General features: G+C 44.7%; 1 protein-coding gene across 5 annotated transcripts in view; it reads right to left on the bottom strand.

Annotated features, from left to right (window-relative positions):
* Nucleotides 1-2,813: 2,813 nt before the first annotated feature.
* Nucleotides 2,814-27,496, bottom strand: part of FBXO16 (F-box protein 16) — a 65,665-nt gene continuing 40,982 nt past the window's right edge. For 2 of the 5 annotated variants that reach the window (XM_070068246.1, XM_070068250.1), the window contains 3 exons: nt 22,374-22,603; nt 19,680-19,788; nt 2,814-3,476 (listed from right to left, as the gene is read on the bottom strand). In XM_070068246.1, coding sequence (XP_069924347.1) covers nt 3,300-3,476; nt 19,680-19,788; nt 22,374-22,603 — 516 coding nt within the window. In that variant the 3' untranslated portion in view covers nt 2,814-3,299. Of the gene's footprint in view, nt 3,477-3,960; nt 3,987-19,679; nt 19,789-22,373; nt 22,604-27,496 lie in introns of all 5 variants that reach the window. The other 3 variants (XM_070068248.1, XM_070068249.1, XM_070068247.1) reach the window with 3 other exon arrangements.

Here is a 27,496-nt window from a genome sequence, read left to right as displayed (position 1 = left end):
CACAGTTCAATCCAATTATAGTACTATCTACCTGAGGACAGCACAGGACAAGGGTTCAGTCCCACAAGACTGCTCTGCTTCTGATACCAGTCACAAGTCCCCAGTCTATAAACGACTTCCGTCCAACCTCGTCACAAATCAGAGAGCCCTACAGCCCCCTTCTCAGTTTTCATCATCTGCTGGAGTAGTTCACAGAGCCCAGGCAAACAGTGTACATACCACTGCCAATTTATTTACTTATTTACTTTAAATATATATTTATTTATTTGAAAAGCAGAGTTACAGAGAGGGAGGGGGGAGAGAGAGAGAGAGAGAGAGAAAGAGAGAGAGAGAGACCATCCGCTGGTTCACTCCCCGGATGGCTGCAATGCTGGAGCTGTACCGATCCAAAAAACCCAGAAGCCAGGAGCTTCCTCTGAGTCTCTAATGCAGGTGTAATGGCCCAAGAACTTGGGGCATCTTCCACTGCTTTCCCAGGCAACAGCAGAGAGCTGGATCGGAAGTGGAGCAGCTGGGACTCGAACTGGTGTCCATATGGGATGCTGGCACTGCAGGCGGCAGCTTTACCCATTATGCCACAGTGCTGGCCCCACCATTGCCAATTTATTAGAGGCTGTCTAACAGGCTATGAATGAACAACCCCTGTCCCCTGTCTCTCTCTTTGGCTCTCTCACCTGTCTCTTCCCTGTCCCTCTCACTGTGGCCTCTCTCTCCTCCACTGTGGGCTGTCTTCCCATCACCTCTCTCTCTCTCTCTCCTCTCTCTCTCTCTCTGTTTCTTGTATCTTTCTGCCCCATCACCCATCTCTTCCCCATCACTCTCTCCACCTTTCACCTGTCTCTTGCCCCATCACCTCTCTCTCCCCCTGTTGACTCTTTGTGCCTTTCAACTGGCTATCTCTCCCCCGTCTCTCATCTCTCTCTCTCCCCATCTCTCGTCTCTGTCTCTATCCCTGTCTCTCATCTCTCTCTTCCCCTGTCACCTCTCTCTCCCCCAGTCATCTGTCTCTTAGCCTCTAGCCTGTCTCTCCTCCTGCAGCCTGTCTCTCTCTCCACTTGTCACCTTCCCTCTCTCTAGGCCTCTGACCTGTCTCCTCTTTCTCCCAGCTGTCTGTCCCTCTCTCCCACTGCTGCCTGTATATCTCTCCCCCATCACAGGTCTCTCCCACTGTCACCTGTCTCTCTGCCCCTGTTTCCTGTCTGTCTCTCATGCTCTTGCCTGTCTCTTTCTGCCTCTGTCACCTGGCTCTCTCTCCCTGTCACTAGGGTCTAGAGGCCCCTAGTCCTGGCTGAGCTTCCAGTGAGTGGCTGACACCAGCCATGTACTTATACCATCTTGGAAGTGGACACTCCAGCCCTGGGTCAACAGACCTAGAAGATGTTGCCTGGACTGAAGACAAGCTCCCCCACAGAGCCCTCTCAAGACTGCAGATTTAACAGGAAAATAACTGACTTGTTGCAACCAAGAAAGTTTGGGGTGGTTTGCTACACAGGAATAGATAGATAGATAGATAGACAGACAGACTAGCTAGGACAAGATGCAGCTGCTGATACCAGATGAGCCCTTCCATCTCTTGATATGTCTTTGCCCCCAGAATTTTCTGGTTTGTTCTAGAAAGGGCTGAGGACAGATACCAAGCTGGCCCATTCAACTACCAGCCCACACTGTGACTGGTATAACAAAGGGTGCACTGGGACACAGAGACATGGAGCTGCAGCCACCCCAGCTTACTCATTTGACCCTGGCTTTGGGGGCCACTCAGGAGGGTGCAGGTGTCAGGAGGAGGACAGCTTCCTGAGTGCTGTCCACTCTGCCCCTGAGAACACGAGGTCTCAGTGCAGCGTGAGCTTAGTCTCGCCCTGGTGGTACAAACACATCAATGGTGAATTGGCCATGCTTTGTCCCCACCCATCATTTGAGTATCTAAACCGCTGGGTCCTGGGCCATACTCCCAGGTCACCATTTAAAAAAAAAAAAAAAGTGTCAGTTTGCTAGGTGTCAATAGCATTTATACATATTTGGGACAGAGTATGATAATGTGATACATGTATACAATGTATAATGATCAAGTCAGGGTAATTGGCATTTCCATCTCCTCAAACATTTATTATGTATCTGTGTTGGGAACATTCAAACCCTTCTCTCTAGTCTTCATGAAGTATGTAATGACCTGGGGTGGACAGTAGTTACTCTACTACAGAACTACTTTTTTCTGATTGCCTTTTGGTACCCACTACTCAGCCTCTCTCCATCCCCCCTACCCTTCTTAGCCTCTAGCGACCACCATGCACTCTAGGCCACGATTTCAAACATTCAAAAATACTTATGTAACAGTATGGAGCATAAGAACATAGGTGTTCCACAATACATGGTTAGCAAACATATTTATTTTCCTATTATTCTGCTTTTGATAGACCCGGTGTTCCTCTACCACGTGGCACATCCTGTTGGGTGGCCCCTCACCCAGGGCTACAGCTCTCATTCTACTCTCTTTTTCCTCTTTGGTCCAGCAGGTGGTAAAGGTTTGCCCCATTGTTAGGCGAACGTGATTACCACTACACTACGGAAACCACCGTCTGCCCCATTGTTAGTTCCTGCTTGCTTCATCTTCTCTCTTGGTTCTCTTATCTCAGCCACAGCATGTGTTATGGCCTGAATTATGCCTCTACCACAAACTCATGTTGAAGTTCTAATCCCCACTATCTAAGCTTGTGACTGTATTAGGAGATAGGGTCTTCAGAGATGGGACTAGATAAATGAGGACATTAGGATGGGCCCTGTCCCAGTGTGGCTGGAGTCCATATAAGAGGAGAGTATATATCGGCATAGAGGGACAATGAGGTGAAAACATGGGGAGAAGACAAGGAGAGAGGCCTCAGGAGGAACCAGCCCTGCTCTTGGCCTTGACATCTAGCCACAAGACTATGAGCAAATGATTCTGATTCTGAAGCCCCCAGTCTGTGCTGCTGCCCGAGCAAACTAAGATGCCATGGCAACTAGCTCCTTCTCTAAACTGCTTGAGCAGCAGTGAGTACGTGCTGCATCAGACGTCCGATAACATCAGTGGTACCATGGTGTGTCCCGGTAACCCCATGCATGGTAGCTGTCACCACAGTTTTTTAAGTTTGTGAAACTGTCAACATTTATGCCATGAATTCCTTTTAACTGTTCTACTGTGGGGCTCACTCTCACAATAAGGTACTGAAACTGACAGCATTTCTAAAAAGAGGAGCCTGAGAAAATTTAGCTCTCCAGCCTCTGAAACATCTTGTCATTTCTATAAAAGTCCTGTCCCATTTTTAAATCTGCTTCAGTTCTGGAGCTCGGGTGGGTAGTGCCTGAAACCCCGGGTGTCTCTGAAGATGCTGCAGGAGAAATGCGGTTGCTGCTTTGGTGGCTGAGGGTTCCGCAGACTGATGAGAAGTCCAGGCAAGATGAGCCGGAATTCTTAGAGGAGAGTTGGAACTTAGGGACATCTAGGGAGGAAAAAGGTATCATTAAAGTGAGAGCTATTAAGACATCAAAGGAAGCTGTATAATTTAGCTTATTTTAATGATGTAAAACAGCTTTATAAAATCATAGGGTCGGCCGGGATGTATTGAGGGTTTCCAATTTCACTCCCTGCTACCCCCATGCAACCTTCACCTTGAACTAACTCCTAAGTTCTTTCATCTCCGAAGTGCTTTCACAAACACTGCATTTGGACCTCAAGAAAATCACATGAGGCAGGTAGGGAGGTATTAACCATCTCCACTTGAGAAATAAATGAACCTGTGCAACAGGCCGGTTAGCAACTGTGCACATTCTTACAGCTCAAAGATGTCATCCCTGGCTCTGGGAACAGTGATGCTAAGGCCAGAGGGGGATTGGTAAAGTTCCCACATCTGATATCCTCTACCAATCCATGCATGCACACATTCTCTCTGAAAAGGTAAACATCGCATTCCAGCCAAAACTCACAGTGAGAAAGGATTTCTCCTTGACATCTGGTCGTGAGCAGGAAAAGAAAGAGGAAGAAATGGAGAGAAAAAGTGGTGATGTGAGCTGAGCTTGCAGGGAGAAAGAGTGATGTATGTCTTAAAGTTTGTCCCCATTTTGGCTCCAACTGCAGAGACAGGAGAAAACTGGGCGGGACATGGATACTGTAGCCACCCTGAACGAGGCTTCAGGTACTTCAGAGCTGGCTACCAGAGTCAAGTCGGATCATCTGTGACATCTCTCTAGTGCTCTGACCAGTATGTTTGCAATGCCCAGGGTGTCTACAAATCTGGGAAAATCCTACTCTAGACTTTCATTGACTCAGGAGTGGCATCAGCCAGTAACTGTTGTCTCTGGTCCCCTCCTGCAGATAGCTGGTCTCTTGTTCCACAAGGATGCCCCATGTGGACAGGGCTTGCCTCATACCCTACACCTGCCTGTCCTGTCTTTGGTCCTCCCTTAACTCTGACCCACCCCTCAAGGCCCACCTTCTCCCTGAAGCTCCACGTATTGATCTTCAGGGATTTCTCCATCCGTGGGAATCCTGAAGGCTTCTTCCTGAGTCCTCTGACTTATTGCTCTCGGGAATGAATATTCATTTCTGACTGTCATCCTTTGTCTCCCAGGGAGACTATGAGCTCCCTGTGAGCAAAGCCAGAGTCTCATACTTCATTGAGCCACAGGTGCCTGCCTGTGGGAGCTCCAGACAGGTTTGCTGAAGAGATTTTTCTGGGAAGGAGTGGGCAAAACTGGGGTTAAAAGTACCAAGTTGTTAGAATGCAAGAGGAGGGACTGGCATTGTGTCAAGGTGGGTTAAGGCAACAATAACATCCTACACGAGTGCTCATGGCAAAGATGGCAAGTACTTGGCTCCTGCCACCCATGTGGGAGACCTGGATGGAGTTCCAGGCTCCTGGCTTCTGCCTGTCCCAGCTCTGGCAGATGTGGTCTCTCAGGGAGTGAAGCAATGGATGGAAGATCTCTTACTCTGTCCACCTCTTCCTCTCCGTAATTCTGCCTTTCAAATAAACAATTCTTAAAAAAGAGAGGGAGAAAGGAAAGAAAAGGGAGGTAAGGGAGAGTAGGGAGGGAGGGAGGGGAAAGGGGGAAGAAATGGGAATACATAATCTCTCATTTGATGTTTTCGCGTTAAGAGTAGAGGAAGGTAAGATAATACAAAGGAATGTTGCTTTGTGTTCTTTTAGTAACAATGCAGATAAAAATAATACCTGTTGAATGAAGAAAAGCCTACTCGCTGGTCTACAAGAATGGGCTGGTCATGCCTCACCTGTAACAGTTTCAAAGCTAATCCTCTTACCGTGCAATACTTCTCTGTCACTGCACTGGAGCCCCCCACTCCCCTTCTCCTGTGCCCCAGGCAGTTCGCAGGCCCAGGCAGGCTGCTGGCTGCTCTCCTTTCTCATGGTGTGGCAGGTTCAGGGGCCCCCTCCCCTCCTCTTGGTGCTTGCTGCCACCTCTCCAGATTGTTGGGCTCTAGAAAGATGAGTTTTCTTCCCCAGTCTTGATTGCTGTCCTCTGGAAACAGGCTCATAAACCCTCTTCATTTTAAGGCTTTAACATTCACTATTACAAAGCAAAAGACAAGATTTAAGAGGAAAGCACAGGGATGCTATATAAAACGGGTGCAAACGCCTCAGTCTGGGTCTTGGCCTATCGTGAAATGATAACTAGAGGCCTGTTTTATAGCAATGTTGGGGCTCACCACACCTTTCCCTTCCTGCTGACCTTTGCCCTCTCCCGACATCGCCTGCAAAGCCCTGTCTTCTTAGCACACGGACTTAACAGCAGGAGCATCCAGCCAGGATGACTGAAGCCTAATTTCTTTTAAAAAAGTTATTTATTCATTTATTTTCGCTTTATTTGTCAGAGAGACAGAGACAGACAAATAGAGACATTCCATTAGTTGGTTTACTCACAAATGCCTGCAACAGCTCGGGTACGGCCAGGCAGAAGTCAGAAGCAAGGAACTCAATTTGGGTCTCTCATGTGAGTGTCAGAGACCCAAGCACTTGGGCCATCAGCTGCTGCCTCAAGGGTGTGTATTGGCAGGAAGCTGGAATTAGGAGCAGAGCCAGGACTCAAATCCAGACACTCTGATATAAAATACAAGCATCCCAAGCAGAATTTTAACTGCTGCAGCAAATGTCTGCCCTTTAAACCCTAAATTCAAGTGGTTAATGTGACTCCTGAGCACCTTGAGGTCAGGTGAGCCATATTTCACTATGGGACCTGTCTCTTACATGGGATTCTTCCCTCGGTAATGTCTTTCTTTTTTCTCTCTTAAAAATAACTAAGCCGGTTTATTTTCAAATAGGTTACTTCCCTACACTATTCAAAGGTACAAAGTGTTTCAGTAAAAAAATCTCCCTCTAGGGGCCAGTGCTGTGGCACAGTGGGTTAATGCCCTGGCCTGAAGCACCAGCATCCCATATGGGTGCCAGTTCCAGTCCCAGCTGCTCCTCTTCTGATCCAGCTCTCTGCTATGGCCTGGGATAGCAGTGGAGGATGGTCCAAGTCCTTGGGCCCCTGCATTGGTGTGGGAGAAGCCCACACCTGGCTCCTGGCTTTGGATTGGCACAGCACCAGCCCTTGTGGCCATCTGGGGAGTGAACCAGTGATGGAAGACTTCTCTCTATGTCTCTACCTCTCTCTGCAACTCTTTCAAATAAATAAAATAAATCTTAAAAAAAAAAATCTCCCTCTACCTCATCCCCTAGCCTCCCAGTTCCCTTCCTCAGGGGCAATTAAGGTTACTAAATTGTTTTATGTACCCTTCCAAGGAGTACTGTATACATATGCAATCACACATAAAAAGTACACGTATTCTGCTCCTCTGTCTTTTTACGGGCTTGGTAGCATCTTGCCCATATCAGTGTTCTTTGCTCTTTATGAGTAGGTGAGAGCATACGCATGGGCATGTGTATGGGGATGCCTGTTCCCAGTCAGCACATGAAGAACTTCCCCAGTTTTTCAATGGTTGTATAATATTCCATTTATAGAGGAACCATACTGATAGATATTTGGGCTTTCTTTTTTATTTGAGGGGCAGAGAGTGAGAAAGAGAGAGAGATCTCCTATTCAAAGGTTCACACCCCAAAATGCGTGCAATAGCTGGGGCTGAGCCGAGCTGGGGCTGATGCCAGGAGCTTTCAGGAATTGGGAATTCAATCCAGGTCTCCCTACCACATAGGTGGTAGGAACCCACTACTTGAGCCATCACTGCTGCCTCTCAGAGTCTGTGTTAGCATGAAGCTGAAGTCAAGAGCTGAAGCTCGGCATCAAACCCAGCACTCCAACGTGGGACACAGGCCTCCTAACCAGTGTCGCAACTGCTAGACCAACGCCTGGCCTTGGGCTGTTTCCCTTAGTTTGTTCTTACAAACAATGCTGTTATTAATGATCTTCACAAATGTGCAAGTCTCTTTGCCTTAGCCATCAGTTTTCTGGAGGGCTAATGGTAGCAATACTCACACAATTTACAAGTATTCCTATTACTGGAGTGTCGACACAGAGCAATCCTTCCTCCAGTTGGTCCTATGAAGATGGATGGACTCATATATAAATATAATATAAAAATATGCTTCAATATATTTTTCTATTCAATTAAACTTGACATTTGTTTTTCTAGAGCTATTAACCTGAGAATGTCGCTACATGTTGTTTCCATGTCCTCAAGTAGAAGGTCACAGGAGAAAAGATATGTAAGGCCATGCTTTTGACATTGAGATTTTCTAACACTGTTCTTGGCCCCCATTCTAGGCAATCAGTAACTAGATCCTCCATTGCCAGATCTGTCTCTGTACGCTGCTTTCCCTCCTGACCATCTGGCTCATATATTCAGCCCTCTTCAGAGTATGTACACCCGCAGTCCCACAGATACCCCCAATCTAACGTCTTCCACAGTGGTAAGGCACGAACATTAATACAATTAATACATTAATATAACTGCCCACCCAAGAGAGTTTTTCCCTGCAGGCTGTAAGCTCCTCGGGGTAGGGACTACACCTTATCACAATTGTATCCATATGCCTAGCTCAGTATGTACAAAATGCTTGTTGAATGCATGATTAAAAACAAAAAACAAACACTGGTTCTTCCTCTTCTTTCATTTCAGGGCAATGGCTGAAACCACCTTGCAAGTGGACCTGGAAGTGGGGACACAAAATTCCTGTCTTCAGGTTGAATGTTATTTTACTGGGCACAGAGGAGGAGGAAGCCAAGAGGGTACAACACTGAGGAGCTCAAGGAAGAGGAGGTCCTCAGGGGAGGTCAAGATCCAAGAAGAGACAGAAGAAACAGGAAACAACTTGTACATATAGACCTGTGCTTTCCACCCCCTAATTGATATTTTTGCTGTCTTCTTATTTGTCAATGATGAACAACATCATTGAATAAACATGTTGATCAGTTAAGAGAACTGAAATACAGGGTGAGCATTCTTAATCCAAAAGTCCAAAGTTGGAGATGCTCCAAGATCCAAAACTTTTTGAGTGCTGACAGAATGCCACGTTCAAGGCATAGAATGGTAGGAGGAGACTGGAAGCTGCCATTGCTTATTGTTGTCATTGTTTAACAGCTGATAAAGGTAAGTGGGAATCTTTTGAAGATTCCCCATAGGCATGGATTTCAAAATGCTTTTGCACTGCAACAAAGTTATATTTTAGTTCCATTTCCTGAAGTTTCCTTATACTCTGGCATTGCCATTGTGCTTTGCTGTTACCTTGAGCATTAATACATTTTCACTATATTAATGAAATGTCATATTTTCTACTGGTAAGTACTTATGTGTGAATAAAGGTAAGAAGATGATTGCTTGTGGCAGCCTGGATTCAATGAGGAATGACGGTGATGTCCAAATGGGTGCCTGGGGTGGCAGCACCTTTGCTTCCTGATGATTCAATGCATGCAAATTTTATTTAATGAACAAAATTACTTAAAATGTTATAGATCACCTTTAGGCTTTGTGTATAAGGTGTATATGAAACATAAGTGAATGTTGTGCATACAGTTGGGTCCTAAGCCCCAAATATGTCATTATGTATATGCAAATGACCCATAACCCAAAAAAATCTGAAATCTGAAATGCATTTCAAGTATTTGGATAATGACCACTCAATCAGTCTGCAGGTATGGAAGACAAATAACAACAATGACAGCACCGGCAGTGTGCCAATTACTCTTCTAGGACTACTGCCACCAACGATAATAAGCACAAGTACTTTACTGCCTGGTATGGTGCTTCGAGTCACACATTTATCATTTCATTTAATCTTCTCAACAATCCTGTGATATGGTAAGGAAAGGTAAAGGAAGTGACCATCTTCCTTTTGTAGACTTCACCCACCTCCCCCACCTCCCTTTTTAAATCAATCCTTCAAGATTTTATCATGACTCTCAGTTGAGAGGTGATAAGTTTTTCCTGTGAAAAATTGTTTAAGTTCATATATATAGAGAGCGTGTTTTGAAAAATTCATGGAAAACACATATTAGGAAAACACAACGCATGGAATTTGAAATTTTCTGTACCAAAATAAGCTTATCTTTTAAATCTATTTTTCCACAAACTCTTGGAAGCACCCTCATATCTAAATATGGATTGCTGTGTTTGAAAATAAAATCTAATTTAATTCTAGTCATATAAACATAGCTTACACGTAGATTAGGGCTGAACAGTGTGTAAGAGGCCCCTGGTGGAGATACAGGCTCAGAATATGGTCCCACCTAGGGGATCTAAGAGGGAGTGACTGTTGTCCTGGCCTTATCTAGGTGAGGGGCCTTGATCCCTAGGATGGAGCTGTTCCATGGACTTTGCCATCTGGGAATTTCACGAGGAGGCCCTCAGCTGTCTCCCATCTGCCCATGGGCCCAGAAAGCTGCTCAGACTTGTCTGGTCACTTCCAGGGGCCCTCGCTTTGGTCAACACCTACAAAGAAGGTGCTTCCTTTTCCTCCTAGCTTGTTCTGCTTCCAAGAGAAATAGAGGCAAGGTGTTAGGGATCAACACAGTTTTAAAGAAGCCACTAGCCTGATTTCATTTTGGATTTATTTTTTAAATAACCTTGGAATAAAAGTGTCAACCACAGAGGAAGACTAAACAATTTAATTAGGGTTTGGAAATTTAAATCCAAGACTATATGACTACACTAGCCATCCAAGTAGGTGCAATAAGATAGAAATGTGTTGTAAAACATTCATAGGGCATAAGGTTTGGGCAGTTTGCTAGTAATAATTTTGACCTCCAATTTCAAAACATCCATGTTTTAGAAAATTGGCTTCCAGTGTTGTCTGCAGTGAAACACTGTTATTAAATGTTATGCAAACACACACCCCATATACACATTTATATTTTAAGCCCTAGTAGTAACAGTGGTTAAAACATGTTATAATTAATATGTATATAAATATCTTACATAATTCACATACATGATTTTTTTTCTGGTAGATCCTGAATAGAAGCCAATTTGTGTCAAATATTTTGTTTAAATTAAAACAAATCACCATTTGGCACCTGTCTAAAATTTCAGGGAGAGATGCAGGTCGAATCATTCCAGCTGGAAATGCTGGAGTAATGTGTTGTTACGTACAGCAAGATAAAACAAGAGGCAACAAGACAGAACAAGTAAGCTAAGCTCTCGCTTAAAGAGCAGTGCAGACTGGAAGTAATTGTCTCTCCTAAGAGTTCATTTTGTCCCAAGATTCTTAGCATGTAGGGCCCTTCATTCTCCTTAGCAGCGAAACTTAAGAGCCACCAAGACTGTCACCATTAAGCAGCAGAGTGCACCTAGCACAGAATGCCTGGCCCTGAGTTCAGCACACACACTCTTCAGTTTAGGAGCGCTGAGTAAAAGCACAGTACTGATGGAGGCATGCATCTGCCATGAAAGCACGCGGAACCTACACAGAAGCAACTACTTGCCTACACTTCATCCAGCTGTGGAGGTACCCACCTTACACCATGGAAACTGCAGGCAAGTGGTTTTCACTACGGCCACTACGACTACTGCCATGACCGGTCACTGTTGACAGAATGCACCCTGTGCCAAGAGCTTTGCATCCTGGTCCCAATCCCATTTTCCAGATAAGGAAACACCTCCCAGAGAGGTTAAGGGGCTTGTCCAAAATCACCAGGCTACTAAAATAGCAGCACTGAATACCGAACTCTGGCTCTAGACCAGAGAGGAAAAAATAAGATGGTATTTAATGGCAGAAAATGTAAACACACCTAAGTACTTAATATATGCCTGGCATTAGTCCTGACAACAATGCTACAAGGTAGGCATCAGTATTCCCATGATATAGATGAAGAAACTTAGAGATGTGCCGGCGCCGTGGCTCACTAGGCTAATCCTCCACCTTGCGGCGCCGGCACACCGGGTTCTAGTCCTGGTTGGGGCGCCAGATTCTGTCCCGGTTGCCCCTCTTCCAGGCCAGCTCTCTGCTGTGGCCTGGGAAGGCAGTGGAGGATGGCCCAAGTGCTTGGGCCCTGCACCCCATGGGAGACCAGGAGAAGCACCTGGCTCCTGCCATCGGATCAGCACAGTGCACCGGCCACAGCACGCCGGCCACGGCGGCCATTGGAGGGTGAACCAACAGCAAAAAGGAAGACCTTTCTCTCTGTCTCTCTCTCTCACTGCCCACTCTGCCTGCAAAAAAAAAAAAAAAAAAGAAAAAAAAAAAGAAAAAGAAAAGAAACTTAGAGATGTTAGGTGGTTCATCCAAAGTCGTACCGTTTCATAAAAAGAAGTCAGGCCTGGGGTGGGCATTTGGCCTAGCAGTTGGGATGCCAATTGGAATGCCTGCATTCCTTGTCAGAGGGCCTGGGCTCGAATCCTGGCTCTGACCCAGTTCCAGCCTCCTACTGATGTTCACCCTGGGAGACACCAGCTGATGACCCAAGTATTTGTGTCCTTGCCACCCACATGGAGACCCAGATTGAGCTCTGGGCTCCTGGCTTCAGCCTGGCCCAGCCCCGGCTGTTGTGGGCATTTGGGGAGTGAACCAGCAAATGGGAGATCTCTGTCTCTTTCTCTTTGACTTTCAAATAAAATAAATAAATGATTGGAAAAAGAACCCAGGTCTGTCTCATGGCAAAACTCACATTCTTTCTTATTCTTCCTTCCAAATAGAATTCCCAAGAGTTTCACTGGCTGAACAAAACAGTTTAAAATCTCTCCAATGGATATTTTTATTTCTGCATACCCCAAGCAAGCATGTATTATCAGACAAACACCTTGAGAGTTTATCAGAATCTGAAAGAAGTCTATTAAAGACTGCCTGCAAGTTAACTACTGCATACACTCTGTTTGGTAAATTCTTCTGTTTTAGCTAATTATATTTTCTAAAGTTCAAAGAAAAAGACAGGAGACAGAAACCACTTGTTAATGGCTTAAAAGTAGGATTTAGGCCGGCGCTGCGGCTCACTAGGCTAATCCTCCGCCTTGCGGCACCGGCACACCGGGTTCTAGTCCCGCTCGGGGCACCGGATTCTGTCCCGGTTGCCCCTCTTCCAGGCCAGCTCTCTGCTGTGGCCATGGAGTGCAGTGGAGGATGGCCCAAATGCTTGGGCCCTGCACCCCATGGGAGACCAGAAGTACCTGGCTCCTGCCATCGGATCAGCGTGGTACGCAGGCCGCAGCGCGCCAGCCGTGGCGGCCATTGGAGGGTGAACCAACGGCAAAAGGAAGACCTTTCTCTCTGTCTCTCTCACTGTCCACTCTGCCTGTCAAAAAAAAAAAAAAAAAAGTAGGATTTGCAAGCATGATTTTTTTTTTGTACTCTTTGTAAAATCACTTCAATCACAGCTTGTCCTTCAGGTATGAGGAGAGCAGTGAGCTTAGGCGGCTCCATACGTCCGGCCTTCAGCCTGGAGTACACTGGAAGGTGTATATAGGGGTGGGCATTTGTGGCTGGTGCTGCTTAGGATGCCTGCATCCCCTATCAGAGGGCCTGGGTTTGCATCCTGGCTCTGCTCCCAATGCCAGCTTCCTGCTAACGTACACTCTGGGTGGCAGCAGTTACGGTTCAAGTAGTTGGGTCTCTGCCACCCAGATGGCAGATCCAGATTGAGTTCTGAGCTTCTGGCCTCAGCCTGGCCCAGCCCTGGACTTTGTGGTTGTAGTGAACCAACAGAGGGAAGAGCTTTCTCCCTCTCTGCCTGTCAATTAATGAAAAGAAAATAAATAACAACTAAAAATTTAAAAGCACCAACTTACACACTCTTAAAAAATGTAACTTGCGGCTGGCAGTGTGGCATAGCACGTAAAGCCTTCCCTGTGACACTGGCATTTCATATGGTTGCCAGTTCAAGTCCCAACTGCTCTCCACGTTTTTTTTTTTTTTTTTTTTTTTTTTTAAGATTTATTTATTTATTTGAAAGTCAGAGTTACACAAAGAGAGAAAGAAAGGCAGAGAGAGAGGTCTTCTATCTGCTGGTTCAGACCCAATTGGCCGCAACAGCTGGAACAGTGCCGATCAGAAGCCAGGAGTCAGGAGCTTCCTCTGGGTCTCCCACATGGGCCCAAGGACTTGAGACATATTCCACTGCTTTCCCAGGCCATAGCAGAGAGCTGGATTGGAAGTGGAGTAGCCGGGACTTGAACCATCGCCCATATGGGATGCTGGCACTGCAGGTGGTGGCTTTAACCATTACACCACAGCGCCAGCCCCCTCCACTTTTTTTTTAAGATTTATTTATTTGCTTGAAAAGCAGAGTTACAGAAAAGCAGAGGCAGAGAGAGAGGCCTTCCATCTGCTGGTTCACGCCCCACATGGCAGCAACAGCCAGAACTGCGCCAGGAGCCAAGAGCTTCTTCCAGGTCTCCCACGCGGTTGCAGGGACCGAAGGACTTAGGCCATCTTCCACTGCTTTCCCAGCCCATAGCAGAGAGTTGGATCAGAAGTGGAGCAGCGGTCAGCACTGTGGCATAGCGGATAAAGCCACTGCCTGCGGAGCCAGCATCCCATATGGGCACTGGTTTGAGTCCTGGCTGCTTCACTTCTGGTCCAGCTCTCTTGCTATGGCCTGGAAAAGCAGTAGAAGATGGTTCAAGTCCTTGGGCCCCTGCACCCACATGGGGGACCCAGAGGAAGCTCCTGCCTCCTGGCTTTGGATCAGCACAGCTCCAGCCGTTGTAACCAACTGGGAAGTGAACCAGCGGATGGAAGACGTCTCTCTCTCTCTCTCTCTCTGCCTCTCCTTCTCTCTCTGTATAACTCTGACTTTCAAATAAAAAAAAAAATCTTAAAAAAAAAAAAAAGGTGGAGCAGCCAGGACTCAAACCAGCACTCATATAGGATTCCGGCACTTCAGGCAGTGGCTTTACCCACTATGCCATGGCACCAGCCCCATTGCTCTCCACTTCTGATCCAGCTTCCTGCTAATGGCCTGGGAAAAGCAGTGGACAACCACCCAAGTGTTTGGGCCCTTGCAACCATGTGGGAAACCTGGATGAAGCTCCTGACTCCTGGCTTCGGTCTGTCCCAGCCTTGGCCATTGCAGCCATCAGGGGAGTGAACCAGAGGATGGAAGATCTCTCTCTCTCTCTCTGTCTCTCCCTCTCTGTCAAATATATAAGTAAATAAATAAATCATTTTTTACAAATGTAAGGAAAACTCCAAGAGAGTTGAAGCTAAAACCTGAAGTTTCTGCTTTTTTCCACACCATATGCAAGAATCATGTTAGAGTCTATTCCTTTCTTCTCCTCTTTTGAACTAATGAGGGGGGGAAATGTGATAAAGCTTAAAGGAGTATTTTTTAAACAAACAACCCAGGACAGTAGGAGTAAAGTTATTCTGGAAAGAAGTGGAAGAGCCAGCGCTGTGGCACAGCAGGTTAAAGCCCCAGCCCACAGCGCCGGCATCCCATGTGGGCAACGATGGGCGACAATTCAAGTCCCGGCTGTTTGCTTCAGGTCCAGCTCCCTGCTAATGTGCCTGGGAAAGCAATAAAGGATGGCCCAAGTGTTTGGGCCCCTGAAACTCATGTGGGAGACTCAGAAGAAGCTCCTGGCTCTTGGCTTTGGCCTGGCCCAGTGGATGGAAGACTTCTCTCTCTCTCTTGATCTCTACCTCTCTCTGTAACTCTGCCTTTCAAATAAATAAAATAAATCTTAAAAAAAAAAAAGAAAGAAAGAAATGGAAAAGGTAATTTCAGAGGCTGGAATCAGCAGAGCACAGGAAAAGATAAGAGCTTATCTAGGGCCATCAGTGTAAGCAGGCAATTAAGGGCTTTTGTTACTCCGTACTTAGGCGAACATTGTAGTTAGGCAAACACACTGAAATTAATGGCCAAAAACCAGGACCTAGAAAGTGAGAGAATTTCTAACTCCCAAGTAGAAGTTCCATGTGAAACAAAAAGAATTTGTTTTAATACCTAAACTCGGTAGGAAAAGAAATAAGAATAGCAAGAGGATCAGCTGGGATTCTCTTAGGCCTTGGAAATCCAAAGACCACCTCCTTGTTTTGTGAGCATTATCCTAAGGGTTCTTGGCCGTAGTCTAGATTTCTGCTTCCATATATAAATTGGGTACATTTACCACCGAGATGGAAGGAGAGGTTTACATTCCCTGTAACAGCAAACTAATTCCACTGGAACAGGTGGTATAATCCTAACACTGCTCTGGCCACCTCCCAGACCTAATCTCAGCTTCTCTTTTTCCCTCCTCTCACCTCTTCCTCTCCTCTCCCGCTCCCTCACCTCCTCCCCCGCTTCCCTGCCAGGAGCAGGAACAACAAACTCTTTTCTAATCTCAGGCAGAGCAGGCATTCCCCTCCTCTGAAGTGCTGGTGCCTGCTAACCCCAAGCCCTCGAGGTCTCCCCCTCCCTACGAGTTTATCAAAGTCTCCCCCTCTTCTGCAGGAGGCAGCTCCCTCCTTCCCTAAAATGAACTGTGGGGCCAGCTGCTAAGATTTTTTTTTCAAATATGCGTGCATCTTTACACAAGACTGAAAATCTTTGAAGTTTAAAGAATATGATGCCTGACTGTACTGTGTTTATATTTTCAATTGCTTTGTTCTGTAGGTAATTTGATTCTCATAACGGATAGTAATTGGGATTTCTCCATCTTATATCGCTTTCATAAGAAGTCTTGGAAATTGTAATGCATTAGCATCAAATGTAAACTTTATTCTCATCCTCTATCAATCATTCATACCAAAGAATCGTTAGATCAAGCGGTTATAACTGAGTACCCCGGGGATTGGCGGGTAGGAGGTCCTAGCAGAAGGGATGGGCACTTGGCCCAGTGGATAAGTTGGTGCAGATTTGAGTTCCAGCTCTGCTTCCAAGTCAGGCTTCCTGCTAATGTGCCCCCTGGGAGGCAGCAGGTGATGGCTTGAGGACTTGGGTCCCTAACCAACCTCTTGCGAGACCTGTCCAGCTCCAGCTGATGCAGCATTCGGGGGCATGAACCAGTGAATGGGAGAACTCTCTCCCTCTGTCTCTGCTTTGCAAAATTAAAATTAAAAAAAGAACTGGAAGCAGAAGAGGAAATCAGGTACCCTTTCAAACAGTGAAGCTTTGGCTACTCAAACCTCTACCATAACAGAAGACACGGCAAGCTTACAGAAGTATGTGTAGATTTGAAACTTTCCCTGAGGATGAGAAAGAGAAGGCTCATAAGTGAAATTTCTAGCACTGGAAGACAAAAGGGGAAGACAGGATCCATGGCCTATATAGGCATAGCACTGGAGAGATGGCCCAAGGGACATTCTTTCTACTCTTTTATACTCCTGTGATTTTTCCTCTTCCCTTTGAGAAAGCTTTCAATTCTCCAAGCATCCCCCACCCTCTTTTCCAAAGACAGGGGCAAGAAGGCTTCTGATGTTCAGGTCTCAGATCACCTCCTGCTCAAGGCTTAGAGCGCTGGCTCTTTCACCCCCGCTCTTCACCTTGGCTCGCCTCCGTTTCACCTGCTTGCCTGCTACTCTGGTTCCTCCTGAAATCTTCCTTCATAAACCTGTTCATTTCTCTCAAATGAACTCAAGATATTTTCTGGGGTTGGGCTGAGTCTGCCATAACCAATTATCTCTAGAGTTGAAGTTAGGAAAATTTTACTCCCACTCTGTTTAGGTCTCCTGAATGGAGCTCTCAGTCCCCTTTCCTCTCCTCCTGGCTTCGCTTTCAGCGCTGTCTTCATTTTCACAGCTCTCCTGCATCACTTGGGCGGCTTATTTCCTCTGAGGAGCGTGGCCCACAGGGAGGACAAACTGCCACTCTGCGGAGAGGGGACCTGAGCCTCCCACAGCCAGGCACGAGTCAAATGTCACAGCATGCTCTTTGGGCGAATTTAAGGATATCTTCTGTTTATCAAAACTACTAACTAGAAACAGTGACTATAATGGGCATATTTACAAAAACAATACAAGTAGATTCAATCATGTTCATTGTTTGCTAATAGCTAATTGTTCTTTATCACTGTTTAATTTACCCTGGCTTCCCATTCAGGCCTAATTAGCACAATGTTTTTCACTTTTTAATTTATAATGCCTATTTTAAACTTTAGCAATTCCTTCTAAGTATTGGACAGATGGCTAATGTCAAAAGCCCACAGGATGGCTTCTGGTTAGCCTTTGGTGGTTGTGTTTTTTTAAGCAGGAGAACTGTTTGGACTGACAATTTTTTTCCCAAAGAAACCTTGTATTTATGAAACATAAACTTTATGCATTTCATTGGCACAATTTTCGGAATATAGTGATTCTTCCCACCATACCTGCCCTCCAGCCCACACTCTCACCCCTTCGCCTCCTCCCTCTTCCATTCCCAGTCCCACTCTCCATTAAGATTCATTTTCAATTAACTTTATACACAGAAGACCAACTCTATACTAAGTAAAGAGTTCAAAATTTTGTACAAAAAGGAAAAAAACTGTTCCTCAACAATTGAGATAAGGGCTGTTCAAAGTCATTGCATCTCAGAGTTAATTTCACTTTTTTTTTTAGAAACGTAATTAACTTTAAAGAAGCACCCAAGAATGATACATCTTTTGTGAGCACTTAGTAATAACTATAACTTGTGAGACATAAGAATATCGTCCACTTAACATATTAAAAGAAAGTAAGTCCTTGAGAATGTGTTTTATCATTAATTAAGTACCCAAGAAAACAAACAATGGAGTTGGGTATTAGGCATAACTAAAGCTTATGAGACATAAGAATATTCTCCACTTAATATACTAAAACAAAATAAATCTTTGAGAACAAGTATTGTTGTTAACTCTCATAATATAACTCTTTGAGGACAGAGTTCCTGTATGGGAAGTTAGTGCACAGTGACTCCTGTTGTTAATTTAACAATTAAAACTCTTATGTATGACATCAGTGATCACCCAAGGCTCTTGACATGAGCTGCCTAGGCTATGGAAGACTTTTGAATCCACAAACTCCTTCAGTATTTAGACAAAGCCATAAGCAAAGTGGAAGTTCTCTCCTCCCTTCAGAGAAAAGTACCTCCTTCTTTGATGGCCCCTTCTTTCCACTGTGATTTCACTCACAGAGATCCTTCAAGTAGGACACTTTTTGCAACAATGTCTTGGCTTTCCATGCCTGAAATGCTCTCAAGGGCTTTTCTGAGCTGAAGATTTTTACATCACCATCAACTTTTATTGTCCTTCAAATTCTTTATTGTCCCTGTACTTCTATTCCTTGCCTAGCAAGGGCTGGAAACCAGGCAGAAGCATGCTATAGGGGCCTGGTAAGAAACCATACAGTTATTTTTCTCAATTAATGATTTCACTGACAATTTTACTGTTTTGCTCTAGGCTGCCCTGTTCCCTTGGGTAGCTGTACATTTTTGCGATAATCCTCACCCAGTTCAACAAAATTGGCCCTTCAGCATACGGACCAGTGTATTTTAAGAAGCCTCTCTCTCTCTCTTTTGGAACATAACACTTGAAAATACATTTAAGCAAAACAGCAATATGGCTTTAAAGCAGAGCTATAGAAGTGATTTATTCATGAGTACACACTTATTCCTCTCCCAATTGGCATTCGTTTTATATTAATTTTCCTTGAGTGCATGTCCTTAATTTTTCTTTAAATCTTTGCTACTATATGTAAACTTTTTATTCCATCCATATTCCCCTGTATATTGCTCTAAAAACTCATCATGTGTTGCTGAAAGGGATCCATTGGGGTTCGGTTTGGGAAACTGTGAGAAAATGATAATGGTCCCTCATCACAATTACTGACTTTATTAGGGAGTCAATTAGCTGTTTTTTAATTAGGGAGAGAAAAGTTCTTAATTCATTTTTCCGGTATTACTTTAAGTGCACTTTTATAACCACTTTTTGCTGGCAGCAGGAGAGCTACGGAGAGATGCCTTTCTCTTAGGTCAGTGGCACCTGCACTCTAGAGAGACGCAGTTTCTGGTAGCACCTGCCCTAAACAAAGAAAGAACCAATGAAAATAATACTCCCTTTATATTGCATAGTTTTCAGGACCATCTCATGCTTATCAGTTCCCAGTCTTTAAAAAAAAAAAAAAACATGAAAAATCAGGCTCAAAAAGATTAAAGAATGGGCATCTTCAAGGCCATACAGCTCATCCACGGGTCAGCATCAGAGATCAGGATTTAAATGAGCACCTGAAGACTCTAATGAAAAACAAATTCGGTTTCACAAATAGCATTAGAGGGCTAGTGATTTTCATAAACATTATGGTGAGACTTTTATTAGCAATGCTTACCAGTGACTGTGCTTTTCGTAGTCTGGCTCTGTCCTGCAACTTATTTTTCTTATCATGTGACCGTTGGCTGAATTCTGGGATCATTTCATTTCTTTTCCTTCTTCTGTAACTTGCAAGAAAGTGGGAAAATTATAAATTATCACTTTAGCACCTGGGTGGTTGGCATACCTCTTTGTGTGTTTCATTTTGTTGTTTCTGTGACTTTAAAGATGGTCTCACTAGAAATAAGTCAAATGTCTACCAGTAGAGAACCGGTTGAAAGCCCTCTGGGATATCCGCACAATTGAGTACTATGAGCAGTAAAAAGGAAGGCAGGTACTTCTAGATACACTGTGGGGTGATCTCTAGCATATACTGATACATGAAGAAAGAAAGGGGGGAAAAGTGGTGTGTATTGTGTGCTACCATTCACTTCAGAAAGGCAGTATAAAAAACGTGTGTATAAGGAATTATCTTATCAGAATGTATGAACATCTCTCTCTTTTTTCCTAAGATTTATTTTTTTAAAAAATTTTATTTATTTATTTGAGAGGTAGAGTTATAGACAGTAAGAGGGAGAGACAGAGAAAGGTCTTCCTTCCATTGGTTCGCTCCCCAGATGGCTGCAACAGCTGGAACTGCGCCGATCCAGAGCCAGGAGACAGGTGCTTCTTCCCAGTCTCCCATACAAGGGCTTGGGCCATCTTCTACTGTTGTCCCAGGCCACAGCAGAGAGCTGGATTGGAAGAGGAGCAGCCGCCGGCACCCATATGGGATGCCAGCGCCGCAGGTGGAGGATTAACCTACTGCACCACGGTTAAAAAGCAGAGTGACAGAGAGAGAGGGAGACGCAGAGAGAAAAACAGGTCTTCCATTTGCTGGTTCACTCCCCAAATAACCACAACAGCCAGGGCTAGGCCAATTTGAAGCCAGGAGCCTGGAACATCATCTGGGATTCCCCTGTTACCAGCAGGGGCACAAGTACTTGGGCTGTCCTCTGCTGCCTTGCTGGGTGCATTAGCAAGAAACTGGGTGGGAAGGAAGTAGAGCAGGCAAGACTCAAAGTGGCACTCCGATATGGGATGTCATAGCAGCAACATAACTCACTGTGCTCCAACACTGACCCCTGTATGAACATCTTGATATGATACAATTCAAATTTTACAACTAAATCAGACTTTATATATATAAATTTACTGAATGTCCTTTTCTTTTCTTTTTTAATCCAGGCTCCTCATTCTGGATGATTCTGAACCTTGATTATTGTTTAAACAAGCAGTCCTTTCTACACTGGAAATGTTGAACAGATTTAGGCCAAGAATGGAACAAACACTATGGCTCTCATTCTCAACCCCTCTTCCAGGCTGACTCAGGGCCAGTAATTAACAGCTTTTGAATATGATTGTCAAATTAAATTAATAACACCATCAGTCCACATTTTACTGTTTATGATTCAATCATATCTTGAGCTCCTGTTAAAGGCTTCACCAAAATCAACGTGAACCATAGGCACCTCCTCCATAAGGTATCTGGCAATGTGTAGCCCCAACAGCAGCGCATGAAGGTGCCTGTTGCCCACGTGCTCACCAATGGAATATACTGTCACGCTTTACGGTTTTGCCAATCGGATTGTTGGAAAATGCTACATTAATGCAGCTCTGTGCAAAAGGCAGCACAAGAATGACGGGCCACAGACTACTGAGGTTTGTTAGTAGGAATGGAAAAGGTGTTGGGGGTTGAGTCGGGTGGAAGAGTTGGGAAGAATGACATTGATATTTCCCCGAGCATACTTTTCTGTATGCTTTTAATTTAACAGCCATGTAACATAACCACACTGAGGGCGACATTTTGAAAAGAACCTAGGGGCCAGCATCGAGGCACAGCAGGTTAAGCTGCTATATGAGCACCAGAACAAGTCCCAGCTGCTCTACTTCCTATCCAGCTCCCTGCTAATGCACCTGGAAAAGCAGCAGAGGATGGCCCAAGTGCTTGGGTCCCTGCCACCCACGTGGGAGACTTGGGAAGAAGCTCCTGGCTCCTTGCTTTGGTCTGGCCCAGTCAGAGTCATTGCAACCATTTGGGGAGTGAGCTTGTAGATGCAAGATCTCTCTCTTTCTCTCTCTCTCTCTCTCTCTCTCTCTCTCTGCCTTTCAAATAAATAAATATTTTTTAAAAAGAAAAAAGAACCCATATAACTTTGAACACAGTGTTATGAGTATACACTCTCAGATCAAAGGCAAAGGAATTATAATTAAGTATTGGATTCTAGTTAAAAGGCTTTTTTTCATACTGCTAGAGACTGCTAATCCTGAAATTAATTCCAGGATTTATAAGTAAATATTAATATATTATACATATTATAGGTACATATACTATGGTCTATATAATATAACAAGTAAATAAAACAAAAGCCAGTTGTCTCACCTTCAAAGAAGGGAGGTACAAATATGGAAAGGAGAAAGCCCAGAAAGAAGCCTGTGGTGTGGGATTGGAATATTAAAATATTAAAAAGAAGCTATACTGCTAACTCATCACAGCTAAAAACACAAACAAATCATAACGAACAGGACGAATCTGCTAGCAATAGTCAGCAAGTACTTTTGCTTCAGTGTATTGACAGTTTTGTATTTCACAATAAGTTTTATTTCGTGCACTGAAGTACCAATAAATTATTTCAAAAAACAAAGCAGTTGAGAGGAACATGGAGCTTCTTACCCTTGCCAGGTGTGCTCAATGGGTTCACAGTTGTCAAGGTAATTGAAACGAATGATATCAGTAGGATGCTTATCAGAGGATCGCCAAGGTGGGAGTTCTTTCTCCCCTGTATTCTTCTTCTTCCTTGAAGAGGAGGACCGAAAAGCTGATGAGGGAGACTGCTTTTCCTCCAGATAATTACTTGTTATTGGTTGAACATCAGCAATTACAAATCCATCTTTTGGCGGTGTCTAAAAGAAAGAAATGAATTATGCCTTCTTAAAACACTCCAGGGGTCGGCTGCACCATAATGGGCTGAGCCTCCATTTGCTGTGCTGGCATCCCATATGGGTGCTGGCTCATGTCCCAGCTGCTCCACTTCTGATTCAGGTCTCTGCTATGACCTGGGAAAGCAGTGGAAGATGGCCCAACTCCTTGGGCCCCTGCACCCATGTGGGAGATCCAGAAGAAGCTCCTGGCTCCTGGCTTCAGATCAGCCCAGCTCTGGCCATTGTGGCCATTTGGGCAGTGAATCAGCAGATGGAAGACCTCTCTGTCTCTCCCTCTCTCTGTCTGTAATTCTGCCTCTCAAATAAATAAATAAATCTTAAAAATACTTCAACAATAACAATAAAACAATGTCACCATCACACATCATCATCATCCCCATGGTAATAACAGGGATGAGAGCCACCGCAGCCACCACCCAAGAGTGTCTGTCATGTGTCAGGCATTATCTCAAGCACTTTCCATGCATTATTTTATTTAGCCTTCACAATGACTCTATAAGATAATAATTAGGGGCCTACGCCACAGCGCACTAGGTTAATCCTCCGCCTGTGGCGCCGGCATCCCATATGGGCGCTGGTTCTAGTCCCGGTTGCTACTCTTCCAATCCAGCTCTCTGCTGTGGCCTGGGAAGGCAGTGGAGGATGGCTCAAGTGCTTGGACCCTGCACCCGCATGGGAGACCAGGAGAAGCACCTGGCTCCTGGCTTCGGATCAGCGCAGCTCCAGCCACCATGGCCATTTGGGGAGTGAACCAACAGAAGGACAACCTTTCTTTCTGTCTCTCTCTCTGGCTTTAAAAAAAAAGATAATAATTAAAATGCAATCCTATTTTACAGAAGAGGAAACTGAAAATGGAGAAACCAGATAATTTGCCCACTTATACAGAAATAGAATTTGAATTTGGATCTAGAAGTTGAACCCAGGACTATCTTGCTTCAAGTCCACCCACCCAATCTCCTTAAACTCCATTGCCAGGGCTTCCACCACATCATTGTGTAGTTTGTCAAAACTGCACTGAATGTCTTCATAAAAAGGACACATTCCATGGGCTGGCATTGTGACATAGCAGGTTATGTCTCCATCTGCGATGATGGCACCACATAAGGGTGCCAGTTCAAGACCTGGCTGCTCCACTTCTGATCCAGCTCCCTGCTAATGTGCCTGGGACAGCAGCAGCAGATGGCCCAAGTGCTTGGGCCCCTGCACCCATGTGGGAGACCTAGAAAAAGCACTGGGCTCATGGCTTCAGCTTTGCCCAGCCCTGGCTGTTGCAGCCATTTGGGGAGTGAACCAGAAGATGGAAGATCCATCTCTCTCTCTGTCACTCTCTCTCTGTCTCCCTCCTCTCTCTGCAACTCTGCCTTTCAAATAAATAAAAAATAAATCTTTAAAAAATAAAAAGGACACATTTTAAAAGACATTAAAATAAAAAGGACACATTTAAGCCCTAGCAACCTATAACACATAATGACAATTTTGAGTTGTGTAGAGGTTGATTACAGATATTATCAAGTATTCAAATCTCAACCACTGCCAAACAATATTTCTGCTTAATTTCCAAATTAAGAGTCTGTCTTTTGTGTGTGAAATTCATAAAGTTTTACGTGGTTGTAGCCTAAGGGAAGTGGTCCTGGTATGTTGAGAAACAATTGAGGGCATAATTTTTGTTCATTAAGAGATTAGGGAAGCTTTTCTTGGTAAATTGGTTTGCTTCAAATATTTGGGAAAAATTAAGAATTCTGCTAATCCCTCCAAGTACAATCGGTTAGTTTCCCAGCCTTGTCTCAACCACTTTTTGTATATATATAACATTTAGTACTCCGTCTTATAATTCTTTGTTTATTTGTCTATGTCCTGGGTTACTGGCTAGGCTCTGTGAAAGCAGGGTTAGGATTTTTGTACTCTTAGCACCTAGCACACAAAAGTAACATATATTTACTCATGTTTTTAATGTTTGCTTTTTTTTATTTGAAAGGCAGAGTGACAGAGAGAAAGAGAGAGACAGAGATATTTTTCATCTACCAGTTCACTCTGTAAATGCCTGTAACAGCCAGGGCTGAGCCAGGCTGAAGCCAAGAGCCAGAGTCCATCTGACTCTCCCACTTGGGTGGCAGGGGCCCAAGTACTTGAGCCATCAGCTGCTGGCTCCTAGGATGCACATTATAAGGGAGCTGCATCAGAAGTAGAACTGGGGCCAGCGCTGTGGCATAGTGGGTTAAAGCCCCGGTCTGCAGTGCCGGCATCCCATATGGGCCATTGATTGGGTTAACCATTTTTTTTTTTCAATTTATTTGAGAGGAAGGAGATGGGGCAGAGGGAAAGAGCTCATGCTAGTGAGCTCCCATCTGTTGGTCCACTCCCCAAATGCCCACAACAGCCCTGTGAGCAGAAGCTGGGACCTGGGAACTCAATCCATGCCCCCAGTGTGGGTGGAAGAAATCATTCATTTGCACTGCTGCCTCCCAGAGTATACATTAGCAGGAAGCTGGAGTCAGAAGCTGGAGTGGGACTCAGACCCAGGTATGGGGCTCTGATGTGTCCTAACCATCAGGACAAATGCCCACCCCTCAGTTGGTTTTTGACCATTATGCCAACCTGATTTCCCTTGGATCCCATTATTCCATCATCTACTATTCTTTTTATATATTTTTGGATTGGATTTGTTAATACTTTTAAAGGATTTTTACATCTATGTTAAAGAGGGGCTTTGGTCTGTGGTTTTGTTTTCTTTGTCTTTGTCTTGTCTCGTATAAGGGTAATAAGTTGGGAATTATTCCCTCTTCCTCTACTTGTGTGTAAAAAGTTATGTAAAACTGGAATTATTTCTTTTTTCTTTTTTCTCTTTTTTTGACAGGCAGAGTGGATAGTGAGAGAGAGAGAGACAGAGAGAAAGGTCTTCCTTTTGCCGTTGGTTCACCCTCCAATGGCCGCCACGGCTGGCACGCTGCGGCCAGCGCACCACGCTGATCTGAAGGCAGGAGCCAGGTGCTTCTCCTGGTCTCCCATGGGGTGCAGGGTCCAAGCACTTGGGCCATCCTCCACTGCCTTCCCGGGCCACAGCAGAGAGCTGGCCTGGAAGAGGGGCAACCAGGAAAGAATCTGGTGCCCCGACTGGGACTAGAACCCGGTGTGCTGGTGCCGCAGGTGGAGGATTAGCCTAGTGAGCCGCGGCGCCGGCCAATTATTTCTTTCCTAAGTATGTGAGAGGATTCACCAATAAAGCTATCTGGATCTGGAGTTTTTTGATAAGTTTTAAAATTATGAATTCAATTTTAAATCAATATAGATTTCTTCATATTTTCTTTTTAAAGATGAAATTATTTATTTGAAAGGCAGAGTTACAGAGAGAGAAAGGGATCCTCCACCTGTCAGTTCACTCCCCAAATGACCCCAACAGCTGGGTTGGGATCAGGCTGAATCCAAGAGCCAGAAACTCTATCTTGGTCTCTCACATGAGTGTCAGTTTTAATAAATTGTATTTTTCAATGATTTTTCCCATTTCACTTATATTGTTTACAAGATTTTATCAAGTATTCAAATCTCAACCACTGCCAAAGAATATTTCTGCTTAATTTCCAAATTAAGAGTCTGTCTTTTGTGTGTGAAATTCATAAAGTTTTATGTGGTTGTAGCCTAAGGGAAGTGGTCCTGCTATGTTGAGAAACAACTGAGGGCATAATTTAGTGACATGAAGTTGTCTACAATATTCTTTCATTATCCTTTTATGTCTGTAGGATCTGCAATGATGCTCCTTTCATTCCTGATATTAGAATTTTGTATTTTTTTGTAAAATATTTATGTATTTAGTTATTTGAAAGGCAGAGAAACAGTGAGACAGGGTGGGGGGTGGATCTTCCATCTGTTAATTTATCCCCAAAATGGTCATAATAGTCAGGTCTGGACTAAGTTGAAGTCAGGAGCCAGGAACTTCATCCAGGTCTCCCAAATGGGTGGTAGGGCCCAAGCACTTGGGTCATCTTCTGCTGCCTTCCTGGGTGCATTATTTAGCAGGAAGCTGGACTAGAAGCAGAGTAGCAGAACCTAACTCACTGTGAAACAGTTCTGGCCCCTCTTTTTTCCCTATTAGTCTAGCTGGAAACTTATCAATTCTATTTGTATCTACCAGCTTTGGCTTCATTGATTTTCTTTATTGTTTGTCTGTTTTCAATTTCACTGATGCTTGTTCTTTATTATTTCTTCTTTCTAGCTACTTTGGGTTTAATTTACTCCTGTGTTTCTAGTCTAAAGTCATTTTTATAAAATTTTCAAGTCAGGATTACAGAGAGAGTGACAGACACAGAGAGAGAGCTTCCATCTTCTGATTCACTCCCTAGATGGCTGCAACTGCCAGGACTAGGCCAGGCCAGAGCCGGGAGCCAGGAGCCAGGAGCCAGGAGCTTCATCTGGCTTTCCTGCATGAGTGGCAGGGGCCCAAACATTTGGGTCATCTTTCACGGCTTTTCTCAGTCCATTAGCAGGGAACTGGATCAGAAGAGGAGCAGGAACTGGTGCACATATGGGAATCCAGTGTCAGAGGAGGCAGCTTTATTCACTACGCCACAACGCTGGTCCCTGAAATATCTTTTTTTATTATTAATTTATTTGAAAGGCAGAGTGACACACACACACACACACACACAGATATATTCATCAGCTGGTACACTCCCCACATGCCCACAACTGCCAGGCCACAACTGCCAGGGCTGAGCCAAGACAAAGCCAGACCAGGAGCTTGGAGCTCCATCTGGGTCTCTCACTTGGGTGGCTGTGACCCAGGTACTTGATTCATCACCTGCTACCTCCCAGGGTACGCATTAGCAGGAAGCTGAGTCAGAAGCAGAGGCAGGGCTTGAA

Source organism: Oryctolagus cuniculus, chromosome 2 (assembly GCF_964237555.1).
Source record: "Oryctolagus cuniculus chromosome 2, mOryCun1.1, whole genome shotgun sequence".
NCBI lineage: Eukaryota > Metazoa > Chordata > Mammalia > Lagomorpha > Leporidae > Oryctolagus > Oryctolagus cuniculus.
The sequence above is the reverse complement of the archived record's forward strand: the minus strand, read 5'-3'. Positions and strand labels throughout refer to the sequence as shown.